General features: G+C 47.2%; 1 protein-coding gene across 3 annotated transcripts in view; it reads left to right on the top strand.

Moving 5' to 3' along the window:
• Window positions 1-14,311, top strand: part of ZFYVE26 (zinc finger FYVE-type containing 26) — a 74,687-nt gene that overhangs the window by 4,808 nt on the left and 55,568 nt on the right. For all 3 annotated transcript variants that reach the window (XM_064143956.1, XM_064143950.1, XM_064143945.1), the window contains 7 exons: window positions 4,097-4,631; window positions 6,146-6,276; window positions 7,839-8,003; window positions 10,233-10,321; window positions 10,605-10,765; window positions 11,990-12,172; window positions 13,525-14,178. In XM_064143956.1, the coding sequence (XP_064000026.1) occupies window positions 4,097-4,631; window positions 6,146-6,276; window positions 7,839-8,003; window positions 10,233-10,321; window positions 10,605-10,765; window positions 11,990-12,172; window positions 13,525-14,178 (1,918 nt within the window). The remainder of the gene's footprint in view (window positions 1-4,096; window positions 4,632-6,145; window positions 6,277-7,838; window positions 8,004-10,232; window positions 10,322-10,604; window positions 10,766-11,989; window positions 12,173-13,524; window positions 14,179-14,311) is intronic.

Here is a 14,311-nt window from a genome sequence, read left to right as displayed (position 1 = left end):
TGCCAGATCAGGACCACACAATCTAGCTCAGGTCACACAGCGACACGTCCAGACAGGCCTTGAAAGGCTCGAGAGAAGGAGACTCCACAACCTCTCTGGGCAGCCTGTGCCAGTGCTCTGGGACCCTTACAGTAGAGAAGTTCCCCCTTGTGTTGAGCTGGAACCTCCTGTGCTGTAGCTTCCATCCATTGCTCTTTGTCCTATCCCAGGGAGCAGTGAGCAGAGCCTGTCCCCCACTCCCCTGACCCCCAGCCCTCAGATATCTAGAAACATTGATTAAATATCCTCTCAGTCGTCTCTTCTGCAGACTAAACAGTCCCAGGTTCCTCAGCCTCTCCTCATCAGGCAGTGCTCCAGTCCTCTAATCATCTCATAGCCCTCTCCCGAAGATCCCTGTCCCTCTTCAACTGGGGAGCCCAAAACTGAATGCAGTACTCAAAATGGGCCTGCAAGTTATTTCTCTAGGCAGGAAAGGAACAATCTTTTCTGTGTGGTCTTTCTAACATACTTGAGTCCTGACTGCAACTATTTGCCACAGTCTTTTGTTTATGGACACCTTTAGTAATCACAAAGTAAAATTCTCTTGTCTCTTCTAGACCCCTTTGCTTCCTTCATGGGAATCTTTTGTTATTATATGTCCCCTGTGGTCTGGGGCTCTTTTTTTCCAGTTTGAATTAGCACACAAAAGGCTGATTTAGTAGAGAAATAGATGAAAATAAACAAAGGTGGATTAATATTAAAAGCAAGTATAGAACAGAAAAACAGGAGAGTCCTAATTTACTGTTGATTACAACAGAATTAGTCCCAACGTGGTGTGTGGAATGTCCTCAGACATTGCTTCTAGTCTTATAGATTCAAAGTCTTAAAAGAAATCTTTTGCTTGCTTTTTTTAAGAAGAAAATGAAAGCTTTCTTTATTGAGACTATTCACAACTTTTAAATAAGAATAAGGAAGAAGTGTTCAAGCATTGTAAACTTCAGTGATTGCAGCCCTGAGGAGAGGGACTTGGGGGTGCTGGTGGAGGAGAAGCTCAACAGGAGCCAGCAGTGTGCACTTGCAGGCCAGAAAGCCAAGTGGAGCCTGGGCTGCATCAGCAGAAATGTGGCCAGCAGGGCCAGGGAGGTGATTCTCCTCCTCTACTGCACTCTGCTGAGACCCCACCTGCAGTACTGCATCCAGTTCTGGAGCCACCATTAACAAGAAGGATGTGGATGTGCTGGAGCATGTCCAGAGCAGGGCCAGGAGGATGCTCAGAGGGCTGCAGCAGCTCTGCTGTGAGCACAGACTGAAAGAGTTGGGGCTGTTCAGTCCGGAGAAGAGGAGGCTCCCAGGTAAGCATCTTGTGGCCTTCCAGGATCTGAAAGGGGCTTACAAAAAGGCTGGGGAGAGACTTTTGAGGCTGTCAGGGAGTGAGAGGACTGGGGGGAATGGAGCAAAGCTGGAGGTGGGGAGATTCAGGCTGGCAGTGAGGAGGAAGTTGTTGAGCATGAGAGTGGTAAGAGGCTGGAATGGGTTGCCCAAGGAGGTGGTTGAGGCCCCATGGCTGGAGGTGTTTGAGGCCAGGCTGGCTGAGGCTGTGTGCAGCCTGCTCTAGGGTAGGGTGTCCCTGTCCATGGCAGGGGGTTTGGAACTAGATGATCCTTGTGGTTCCTTCCAACCTCGACTGGTTCTATGGTTCTAAAACAAATCTGCTTGAATTCTGTTAGTGATTTAGTGAAGTCTTTGTGTCACTCCAAGGTCATGAAAGTTTTCATCACTTTCTGCAGTGTTGCACAGAGAGAGAAGATTCTGCAGTCTTATATCCTTCTGGCCATTACTGTCAGAAGCATCTGAGTAGGTAGTTATGATTTGATCCAGCAAGCAAATAAAAGGATGTTGTAGACTTGTCCCTTACTGCTAATATTCTAGCCTTTGCACACACCAACCACCCAGCCCCTTCACATTCTCTAAGTCATCCTCTCCAGATAAGGGCAGCACAGTGTAGTTCCAGAAATGCCACAAGTGCTGTTTAATTGCTTTTCAGCCGGTTGTCCCTCAACTTCTTACCCTTTATTGGGAGAACTAACTGAGGTTGCTTGGGTTTTCCCCTTCCTACTCCTGAAATTGTACATTTGCTTCTGTTAGCAAGAAATATTCTTGTTGCCTAAGAAAGAAGTTTGTGGGGTAGCTTCTAAAGCATGGAACAGTTTGTTATGTTTTGGTGTAACGTGAGGATCTAGAATCTCTTAACAAGCAGAGTAGGAGCTTGAGTTTCAGTTCACTGATGGGTGGTTCTCTGGATTTGTCCAAGTAATGAATTTGAATAACATGTGCAGAAGAAACAAATTGCAGTCAGGACTGTATGTCTGATGGTAAACATCTGAAAGTGGACATCAGGTTGTGAATGCTCCCTCCCTGAGGGTGTTCAAGGCTGGGTTGGATGAGGCCTTGAGCGACCTGTTCTAGTGAGAGGTGTCCCTGCCTATGGCAGGGGATTGGAACTGGCTGAGCTTTGAGGTCCTTTGCAACCTAAACCATTCAATGCTTCTAAATATGTTGTCCAGTTTGAACCAAGTTTGAAAAATTAGTGATGTTGCAGTTGGTGAAGAGATGGTACAAATGTGGAAGAGCAGGTTTAAAGCCCCCAAATCAATAGCAGAATACTAATCACTGTGCTCGTGCTGACTTACGAAGATGCAATCACATTGATTATACTGTGAAGAGGCAGAGTATGGCAGGGCTTCAGCCATCCCGTAGGAGCTGCCTGTGAACCTGCTAAACCTGCTTGTGAGCATATGGCTTATATACTGTAGTTGTGTAGTATGGAATTCTGCCTATTTTGTTACATATTCAGACATATCCACTCTGCTAGTGTCAGGCAGGGTGGAAGATTATTAATGGATTTCTTAGAGTCATAGAATTAGAATCATAGAATTAACCAGTTTGGAAGAGACTTCCAAGCTCATCCAGTCCAACCTAGCACCTCTATCAAGTCAATCAGACCATGGCACTAAGTGCCTCATCCAGACTTTGCTTGGACACCTCCAGGGATGGCAACTCCACCACCTCCCTGGGCAGCCCATTCCAATCCCAATCACTCTCTGACAACAACTTCCTCCTAACATCCAGCCTAGACCTTCCCCAGCACAACTTGAGGCTGTGTCCCCTTATTCTGTTGCTGCTTGCCTGGCAGAATAGACCAACCCCACCTGGCTACAGCTTCCTTTCAGGTAGTTGTAGACAGCAATGAGGTCAGCCCTGAGCCTCCTCTTCTGCAGGCTGCACACCCCCAGCTCCCTCAGCCTCTCCTCACAGGGACTGTGTTACAGGGCCCTCACCAGCTTTATTGCCCTTCTCTGGACCCCTTCCAGCACCTCAACATCTCTCTGGAATTGAGGAGCCCAGAATTGGACACAGCACTCAAGGTGTGGCCTGAGCAGTTCTGAGCACAGGGGCAAAAGAACCTCCTTCGTCCTACTAGCTACACTCTTCCTGATCCAGCCCAGGATGCCACTGGCTCTCCTGCCCACCTGGGCACACTGCTGCCTCATCTTCAGCTACTGTCTACCAGCACCCTCAGGTCACTTTCTTCCTGGCTGCTCTCAGCCACTCTGTCCCCAGCCTGTAGTGCTGCTTGGGGTTGTTGTGGCCAAAGTGCAGAACCCTGCACTTGGCCTTGATAAACCTCATCCCATTGGCCTCTGCCCACCCGTCCAGCTTGTCCAGGTCACTCTACAGGGCTCTCTTACCCTGCAACAGCTCCACAGCTGCTCCTAGCTTGGTGTCATCTGCAAACTTACTGACACTGGACTCAATCCCCTTGTCCAGATCATCAATAAAGATATTGAACAGGACTGTGCCCAGCACTGATCCCTGGGGCACACCGCCAGTGCCAGCTGCCAATTGGATGTGGCACCATTCACCAGCACTCTCTGGGCCCAGCCCTCCAGCCAGTTCTTGACCCATATCAGAGTGAATCTGTCCAAGCCACGAGCTGCCAGCATGATGTTTCCAAATTGATTTTTCTTCTTCCTTTTAAATTTCTCCTGTTTCAAAAACCACAAATCATGTTTTTAATGCACTCTGCATGTCTTCTCCTTCATTATTTCCCTACCAGGAACTATTTGAAGCATTTGAGTGCACCCAGAACAAGGACATCCCAGAGAGGAGAAGAAGAGATGGCTGTTCTCACAGATTCAGTTCAGAAGTTATTTCAGCTCTCCGGAAGCTTTTGCTGCAGGCTCCCCAGAGGGCAAAAGCCCTGCTGGAGTTCTTCCAGGAGGAACAAGGCACACAACATTCCTCTCTACAAAACCTCTTTGTTGAGTTTCTTCTTGACTCCTTGAAATCTCTGCAGAGGCTTCAGTGCAGTTCTGAAATTTCAGCAGAACTGGATCAAAGTGAATTAGTAGATGCAATTTATGCTGCTCTTAGCATAGTGACTTTTGACGTGGAGCACCAGGCAGATGAAGCACGGCACATATTCAGGGAGCTCTTGGATGTATGCTGGACCAAGGGAAGCCCACTGCAGGAGGAGAAGCTACTAAACTGTATGCTGAGGAAGCAGAATCATGGCCTGCTAAGCCTGTATAGCAGTGTGCTCATAGAAAGAACAAGAGAAAAAATTCTAGTGTCAACATCCATGCGAAAAGGTTTGTTTCACTTTTGGCTTTGTTTTCATTTCTTGTTTAACAAAGTAAAGTCACTGAGGCATTAAACAGGCAAGTTGTCAGGAAGTCTGAGAGTGTTTTTGCTTAGCTGCCTTAACAAGCCCTGGAGTCTTGTGAAAGATGAGACCAAAATAACTAAGATCAAGGAACTGGCATAGGAATCCCAAGGTTCTCCCTATGTGTCTGCACTGCACTCTTCTGTGAGCGCTTTTGTGAGAGATTTTTATCTGCTCAGCATTTCTTCTGCTGAAGGTCTTGCTTGTAACTAGATAATGTGTTCTCCGTGTGTACAGAAGGTTTTAAATTGTTCAGCTCCAGTTCAGGATCATCTGTGTTGAATGTCTGTTCCACTTCAGGCCAGTAACAGTTCACCTACCTTGGTAATCCCAAAACATTGAACTCTCTTAATATTGGAAAAGAAAACTTCTAGAAGTAGATGTGGAACAGGGCAGTAGTCCATCTAGAAAGAATCACAGAGTCACAGAATGTCAGGGGCTGGAAGGGACCTCTAAAGTTCATCGAGTCCAACCCCCCTGCCAGAGCAGGATCTTCTAGACCAGATCGCACAGGAATGCATCCAGGCAAGTTTGGAATATCTCCAGAGAGGAGACTGCACAACCCCCCTGGGCAGCCTCTTCCAGGGCTCTGTCACCCTCACAGGGAAAAAAATGCTCCTCATGTTTAAACGAAGCTTCCTATGCCTCAGCTTCCATACTTTGCCCCTTGTGCTGTCATTGGGCATCACTGAGAAGAGCCTGGCTCCAGCCTCCTGCCACTCGCCCAAAGAAGATGCAGTGTGATTACCTTCACACTTGCCAGAGGCAATTATTGGTTCTGTACTGGCCACAGCTTCTTGTCCAGCTCCCTGTGAGAGGTATATTTAATTGAGGATTTTGTTGAAGCTGAATGGCAAGTGATGCCCTTGCTTGTGGCAGGTGAGCATGCAAGGAGGGAAGAGCTAGAATGTCTGCCTCATACACTGAGGTGTAAGTTGGTGGGAGTTATATCCCCTCTCCTCCCTTACAGGGACTGATGAGGAGAAATGGAGATCCAGATACTGTTGCTTTCTCTGGGAGTAGTTCAGTTCTTTGCACAGATCCAAGAAGCTCCTGTACTGAACAAGTCTTCGCTAAAGCCCTGCGAAACAGCATAGGGTCTCGGAGCACAAGCGAGAATTCATGCAACATACAAATAAGATGCATGTGACTAAAGAAAGACAGACACTGTGACCTGACCTTGTCAACCTCTGTGATGAACAGGTCTTGCTGTGTTAACATCTGTCTAGACAGTTTCCTGGTTTGTGTTCTTTTATGTCAGATTTCCCTGCTTGGATTTCTTGTTCTTCAGTAAGTGTCTCTGAGCACCTTGGCTCTTAATATGTAACCTGGTTAATACTGGAAGAAATGTCTCCTAGTTTAAATTAACATCAGTTATGCTTGTTGCAAAGCTACTGGTTACTCTGTGCTACAAAGTAATCTGGGTGTGATGTTCTTTAGGTTCATCTGAGCAGCTGGATACCGAACGAGCAGTGATGAGTTTGTTCTCGGATCCCAAAGACATTCCTTCTTGGAAGACAGCCTATTTCTACTGCTTGAGCAGCAGCAAGCACTTTCTGGAACAGATTCTGGTAATGCCATAAAATCATTAAGAGGGAAATCCAGTGGTGGCTAACATCAGTCCCCATATTGCTCACAGTGCCCAGAAGTATTTTATATTCTAGATTTTCCTAGAGTAATGGCTTCCAGGAACAAGGAGGTAGCTGGTGGTAACTCCTCTACTTCCAGCTTTATGAAGAGCTCAGTACAGGCAGTGAGAGTTTTGGAAAATCTCACCTGCATGCAGACTGAAGATCAGGTCTTCAGGATGTAAGAAATCCTGTGTTCTGTATGTCATTTCGTCAGCTACGCTACACAATTTACACAGGGCCTTGAATTTGTTGCTTTACTTTTCTGATGCTAATAGACTTGGCACAGTGAGGCTGATTTGCACAGTGGAATTTAGGTTTTAAAGAACTTGGAAGACATGGTGAAAAATATTCTGGTAGAAGTTAAGCAGTTTGAATGTTTTCACATAGATGGAAGAAGTAGGATAACAGGTAGGTGGTCACTGGTAAAGTGTAAGGCTGAAGATACTTCCATATCTATGTAATGTGCTCATTAAAGTTTCTTATGTAATGCCCATGGCAGAAAGCATGTAAAGAGTGTAGTGAAGGAGTGTGAGATGGCTCTGCAGTAAGCATTTGAAATGATGGTAGTTTTCCTCCATAACAACAGTTTTAGAATCATAGAATCAGTCAGGGTTGGAGGGGGCCACAAGGATCATCTAGTTCCAACCCCCCTGCCATGGGCAGGGACACCCTACCATAGAGCAGGCTGCCCACAGCCTCATCCAGCCTGCCCTTAAACACCTTCAGGGACAGGGCCTCAACCACCTCCCTGGGCAACCCATTCCAGACTCTCAACCACTCTCATGCTCAACAACTTCTTCCACTCTGACTCTCCCCACCTCCAGCTTTGCGCCATTCCCCCCAGTCCTGGCGCTCCCTGAGAGGCTAAAAAGACCCTCCACGGCTTTTTTGTAGGCCCCCTTCAGATCCTGGAAGGCCACAAGAAGGTCACCTGGGAGCCTCCTCTTGTGCAGACTGCACAGCCCCAACTCTTTCAGTCTGTGCTCACAGCAGAGCAGCTCCAGCCCTCTGAGCATCCTCCTGGCCCTTCTCTGGACATGCTCCAGCCTCTCCACATCCCTCTTGTCATGGGGGCTCCAGAACTGGATGCAGTATTCCAGGTGGGGTCTGAGCAGAGCAGATTAGAGGGAGAGAATCACCTCCCTGGCCCTGCTGGCCACACTTCTCCTGATGCAGCCCAGGATCTGGTTGGCCCTCTGGGCTTCAAGTGCACACTGGGTTGGCCCTCTGGATTGCAAGTGCACACTGCTGGCTCTTGTTGACCTTCTCATCCACAAGCACCCCCAAGTCTCTCTCTTCAGGGCTGCTCTCCAGTCAGTCACTGCCCAGTCACTTCAGTTTTACTGTAGAGTCAACTGATGGCTTGAAAAATGTATGTTTGAGGAAGTTCCAGATGCAGAACTTAACTATTTTCATGAAACTAATATTGAGATGTCTACTTTCTTCCATAACCTGCACTCTGCATTTTGGAAAGATAAATACCTCTGCCTTTTGTTTTCCAGGTGACTGCATTAACTTTACTGAAAAGGGAAGACTACTCAGGCCTGAGCAGCTTATTGAGGGGAGAATTCACCCCCCTTAGCCGCCTGTTAGTGTTGCTGGGATGGACTCACTGTCAAAGCTTGGAATCAGCAAAAACATTGCTATGGACTCTTCACAAAACTCAGGTAAGTCAGCAGAAAGCAAGTGGCAGCAATATCCCAGCCTGAGTCCAGAGAATCCAATCTTTTTTTTTCCAAAAAGAAAAAAAAAAGCAGTGAGTATCCAGTGACAATTTTAGTCCTCCTCAAACCTGAATTAAAAAACAAAGCTAAGATTTTACAGTTGTGTGTAGGTAACATGGTTAGACTCTTGCCTTTCCTCCTTACTCAGCTGTGAAGAGAGCATGGTTGCCCAGGATATTCTGAAAGTTTATTTTGTGTGAGCTCTTCAGCCTTTGCTGTTCAGATAAAGATAGACAGCAATGGCTGAGTTTTGAGAATTGCTGGGGGACGTTTGTTTGGTGTCATTTTGTCCAGTGAGTCATCCCTGGATAGTGACTAATTCTAGTCGTGGCTAACCTGAGTACAGCCACAGGGTAGCTTAGAAATTTCCTGTAGCCATTCTGAAAATGAGATTGTAGAAATATGAGAGCTGCAAGTTAAAGATCTGTCTTGTTTGAGGACAATCTATATCTTTGAAGGAGAGAACTTTCTAACCCTGAGGGTGTAGTTATGAGGTGGTGTCTGCTTGCATGCAAATGGCTTGAATGGCAGAGACAGGGAGGCAGGCACCCTTGCACTGCTGGATCATTGGAGCAGATCTAGCCTGTATTGCCTTTAAGGAATTACCATCTATTGATAGCAGACCACAGGTCAATTCTGTAGCCTTTTGTGCTGATTTGAGCTAATTGCAATATTTTAACAAGAGAAAATAGATTGTTGGTTGTAAAAAGAAAGCAATGTGTTGTCTATTTCAACTCATAGGTTTGCCTAGACATATAAAAACCAGAACACAAACATAGATAAGACAGCCTCTGCCTGGCTCTCATTGTATTAACTCTGCCTGACCCTGCACATAACCCAGCTAATCATTTCTTTCTTCACACCCTTTGCCCAACTCTTCCAACTCACTTTGCATTTAAGAGAGAGATCCTGAGATAAGTGAGAGGGTGGGAAGGGGAGTGGAAAGAAGGTGGAAGAGTGGTTGGGAGCCCCTCCTGGGCACTCTGACTGCTGGGAGGGGTATTGTGTTTCTGTATTACTTTAAACTTGTCTATTACTGTATATAGCTGTAAATATTTGTAATATATTGTAAATGCCTGCTTGTAAATTGTGCTGAGCTGTAAAATAGAAAGTTTCAGTCTTTAACTTTCAGCTGTTTGAGTCTAGTCTGGATGAATTCTATGTGTGAGGGAGCAGATGATGCCCAGAACCACTATACCTCTGCAAAGCAGAAGTCTTAGATCTGATTTTTAGCAGGCATCTATAGTAAGAAGAGCATGTGCAAGAGCTGAGTAGCTGCCTGCTGCCCAGAATGTTGTCTCTTCCAGTACATGGTTATATTCAGAGGTGAATGTCTCAGACTTACTAAGAAGCTTTAATCTGCATTTGAAAAGCTAACCTTGAAAAGGGATTTAGCCACCTTTCCATGGTCTGTAGGTGTGTCAACTAGAGGCTGACTGGTTCTGATGCTTCCTCAGCACCTTCCCCTTCCTTGCTGGCTTTGTAAAAACTTGAAAAAAAGAAAGAAGTCTTATGAATGCTCCACAGGCTTGGTTATGCTGTTGAAATGAAGGATTTGTTGTAAGGGACTTCATAGTATCATAGAATCAACCAGGTTGGAAGAGACCTCCAAGCTCATCCAGTCCAACCTAGCACCCAGCCCTAGCCAGTCAACCAGACCATAGCACTAAGTGCCCCATCCAGGCTTTGCTTCAACACCTCCAGGCACAGTGACTCCACCACCTCCCTGGGCAGCCCATTCCAATGCCAATCACTCTCTCTGCCAACACTTTCCTCCTAACATCCAGCCTAGACCTCCCCTGGCACAATATGACACTGTGTCATGTTGTTCTGTTGCTGGTTGCATGGCAGAAGAGCCCAACCCCACCTGGCTATAGCCTCCCTTCAGGTAGTTATAGGCAGTAATGAGGTCTGCCCTGAGCCTCCTCTTCTGCAGGCTGCACACCCCCAGCTCCCTCAGCCTCTCCTCCAGGGCTGTGCTCCAGGCCCCTCACCAGCTTTGTCACCATTTTCTGGACACCTTCCAGCACCTCAACATCTCTCTTGGATGGAGGAGCCCAGAACTGGACACAGTACTCAAGGTGCAGCCTGACCAGTGTGAGCACAAGGACAGAATAACCTCCCTTGTCCTGCTGGCCACACTGCTCCTGATATTTTTGTCTTTCCATTTAGGATCTGTGCAGTGATTCAATACTGAAAGATTTCTGTGACGGGCTGTGGGCTCAGGTGGAAGTTCTTCAATGGTGCATACAGCAAAACAGGTAAAATGATCAGAAGGACTTTTTCCAAACTGTCTTGCCAAGTCTGCTTATTGGTCAACTTATGTATACAAATAGAAATTGTCTTTTCTTCTGTGAATCCTGGCTAGTGATCTCATAGTGACTGTGTAGCACAAGCTGTCAAAATTGCTTCCTGGGCATTTGTTATGTTGTTTGATTTTCTTTTTAACTGCAGTAGTTTGCTTGAATCAGAATTAAGAGTGAGAGAGGTGTCTGCAAACATCTGAGACTTAAATCTCTCCTGCCTCTGTGTTCTCTTTTGTAGTCTTACTGTCCCAAGGAAGGTTCTTTTGCAACACTTGCACAGGGTAGATTGCCACACTGCACTGTACTCTCTTCATCATCTCACTAATCTTCTGGCACTGGATGAAGATGATGTTATTGAGCTTCTTCAGAAAGGTCCTGCTAAAGACCAGCAAACACAGGGTAAATGTCTGGGGTTGTGAGAAAACCTGAATCTGTCAAGTATGTGGCGCTCAGTATTTCTGTTAGGAAGAGTCTGTTCTCCTGACTCACTTCTATAGACAAGGAAGACACAGTTCATGAGCTCTTTTGCAGAAGACAACTAGAGAGCATATGGAAATTATTTTAGAATCCTCTGAGGGAGTAAATTGTCTCTGAAGAAGAAGTTGTGATGATGTAGTCTGCCTGGACTGCAGCAAAGCCTTTGGCACCGTCTGCCACAACAAGCTTCTATCACAGCTGGCAGCTCATGGCTTGGACAGATTCACCCTGATATGGGTCAATAACTGGCTGGAAGGCTGGGCCCAGAGAGTGGTGGTGAATGGTGCCACATCCAATTGGCACCTGTCACTGGTGGTGTGCCCCAGGGATTAGGGCTGGGCACAGTCCTGTTCAATATCTTTACTGATGATCTGGACAAGGGGATTGAGTCCAGCATCAGTAAGTTTGCAGATGACACCAAGCTAGGAGCAGGTGTGGAGCTGTTGGAAGGTAGGAGAGCCCTGCAGAGGGACCTAGACAGGCTGGATGGGTGGGCAGAGGCCAATGGGATGATATTGAACAAGGCCAAGTGCAGGGTTCTGCACTTTGGCCACAACAACCCCAAGCTGCACTACAGGCTGGGGTCAGAGTGGCTGAGAGCAGCCAGGCAAAGAGGGACCTGGGGGTGCAGGTAGAGAGGAGCTGAAGATGAGGCAGCAGTGTGCCCAAGTGGGCAGGAGAACAAATGGCACCTTGACCTGTATCAGGAAGAGTGTGGCCAGCAGGATAAGGAGGTTCTTCTGCCCCTGTGCTCAGCACTGGTCAGGCCACACCTTGAGTGCTGTGGCCAGTTCTGGGCTCCTCAATTCAAGAGAAATGTTGAGGTGCTGGAAGGTGTCCAGAGAAGGGTGACAAAGCTGGAGAAAGGCCTGGAACACAAATCCTATGAGGAGAGGCTGAGGGAGCTGGGAGTGTGCAGCCTTCATAAGAGGAGGCTCAGGAGTGCCCTCATTGCTGTTTACAACTCCCTGAAGGGAGGCTGTATCCAGGTGGGGTTGGGCTCTTCTGCCAGGCAACCAGCAAGAGAATAAGGGGACACAGTGTCTAGTTTTGCTGGGGCAGTTCTAGGCCCGATATCTGCAGGAGCATATAACTTGTTTTTTGTCTGTCTCTCACCTCCTCACCACTCTTTATTTCCTTTCACAGCTGCGGTGCTCCCTAGCCCCCTGAGTCAGCAGCGCAATCTGGCCCTCTTCCGAGCATTTTGTGCCATGAAGTATGCAATCTATGCTCTCTGTGTCAACTCACATAAGCATTCCAAGTGCAAAGATTGTGTACGTAGCCTTCTTGGAGATGTCCCTGAAGACACAGCTTTTGGAGAACCAGCAGGTGATTGGCTTCCTTTCACAGGTTCAGTAGCTTGGTAAGGTCCTGCACCTGGGTCAGTACACTGTCAAGCGCAACTCCAGGCTGGGTGAGGAATGGCTGAGAGCAGCCCTGAGGAAAAGGACCTAGAGGTCTGGGTTGGTGAAAAGCTCAACATGAGCTTGCAGTGTGAGTGCAGCCCAGACAGCAACCCTGTGCTGAGCTGCAGCAAGAGCAGTGTGGGCAGCAGGGCAAGGGAGGGGATTCTGCCCCTTGGCTCTGCTCTCCTCACACCCCACCTGCAGTCCTGTGTGCAGTTCTGGATTCCCCAGCACAAGAAGGACATGGAACTGTTGGAGCCAGTCCAGAGGAGGTGACCAAGATGCTGAGAGGGCTGCAGCAGCTCTGCTATGAGGACAGGCTGAGAGAGTGGTGGCTCTGCAGCCTGGAGAAGAGAAGACTTTGAGGAGACCTTGGCATGGCCTTCCAGTATCTTAAGGGGGCCTACCGGATGGCCAGGGAGGTCTTGTAATGACAGGACAAGGGTTTAAACTGGCACAGGGGAGATTTAAATTGGATGTTAGGAAGAAGCTCTTTCCATTGAGGGTGATGAAACACTGGCTTAGGTTGCCCAGGGTGGTTGTAGCTGCTCCCTCCCTGGAGGTGTTCAAGGCCAGGTTGGATGAAGCCTTGAGCAACCTGTTCTAGTCAGAGGTGCCCCTGCCTATGGCAAGGGATTGCAACTGGATAAACTTTGAGGTCTCTTCCAACCTAAACCATTCTATGACTCTATGATCACTTTGTGTTGGGATAAGATGGCACCCTGTGTACATTATGGTGGTTTTAGTCAGTTATCTCTGAATGCTTTGCAAGGAATTCTGATGGTATTACTTTGAGATGATGTTCCCTGTAGTAATACTAGATATGAATCAGCTACCTGCCACGTTCAAAGCTTGTAAGGTATTAAAAGTCTAGTTCTAAAAGATGATATTATGTATAGGGTGGCAGTGGCAGGGATGCTTTCCTAACTGCTTGTGATTTCCCAGAGCTATACCTGATTTAGTGGCTGAAATGGGTGTAGTCTGTGTTTGAACATGATTGCATAAGGTGATAGTTGGCATTAGTGAGAGGGAGGAGGCAGACTACCTTTCTAAATTAAAAATACTGAACATATATTGACTTGGTTTGTGGAGGAGTGCCTGGCTCTGAGCCACTGGGACAGTGCCCTATTCTAGGATTTTCTTGAAGGGAAGAGGCTGTAAGAAGGAGCTCCTAGAAGATGTTGTATATCTTCTTTACTTTTGTTTTTAGTTGTACAGATTGCTCTTCAGTAGAAAATGTTGTAAATGTTCTTACTTTTGGTTTTAATTATGCAGGTTGCTCTTCAGTGTTTCCTCAGTACCTTGCGAAGTGTCAGCAGTTCCTAAGGAGTGTTCCTGTTCCTCTGCGCCTGGAGGTTTTGGAGAACATCTTCTCCTTACTTTTTGTTTCCTACAGTGACCTCCATACTGAGACTCTTCTGCCTGAGGACTATGCAGAGGATGATGATCTTGACAGAAAGAGCACTACTGTGAGTGTAGAAGGCAGTTCTAGTCGTCGGTCTTCCACCTCAGAGAGTCCACAGCGCCTAATAGAGGCTGAAAAGAAATTAGAGAGGCATCCGCTGCCTGCCCAGACAGTTCACGCAGATACTCAAGGTCCTCACGACTCAGCACTAGGTGGCAGAACCTGTGAAACCTCTAGGCTGAGCTACCTGGATCTGAGACATTTCACCAGTGGCATTTCTGGGTTTTTAGTGGATGATGTGTCCATGGATGCCTTCCTCACATTGCTTCTCAGTCATCTGGAAGAAATTCAGAGTGCTCTTCCGTGGGACTCCAGTAACGTGCTTCGTGAAGAGCTGGAGCTTGTCGAGTGCTTGAATCTTCCTGCAAGCAGAGATGCCTTTGGAAGTCGTGTGTTACAGTTCTCCAAACACCTTTCTGAAGCTCACTGGCGATACAAGGTGGTGATGAGTAACAGAAATGCAGGTAGGCTTCATCTTTGGCACTTGCCAACGTATTGGTGCTGCTCAAGGCTGAGTTCCGTTGCATCAGACTGAGGAACTACACTTGGGCAGATACTAGGAGTGTGACCTGGTTGGAGATCAGCTGCTCTTGCACC

This window comes from Pogoniulus pusillus, chromosome 1 (genome assembly GCF_015220805.1).
Source record: "Pogoniulus pusillus isolate bPogPus1 chromosome 1, bPogPus1.pri, whole genome shotgun sequence".
Classification (NCBI taxonomy): Eukaryota; Metazoa; Chordata; class Aves; order Piciformes; family Lybiidae; genus Pogoniulus; species Pogoniulus pusillus.
Note: the sequence above shows the minus strand (reverse complement) of the source record. Positions and strands in the feature narration are given on the sequence as shown.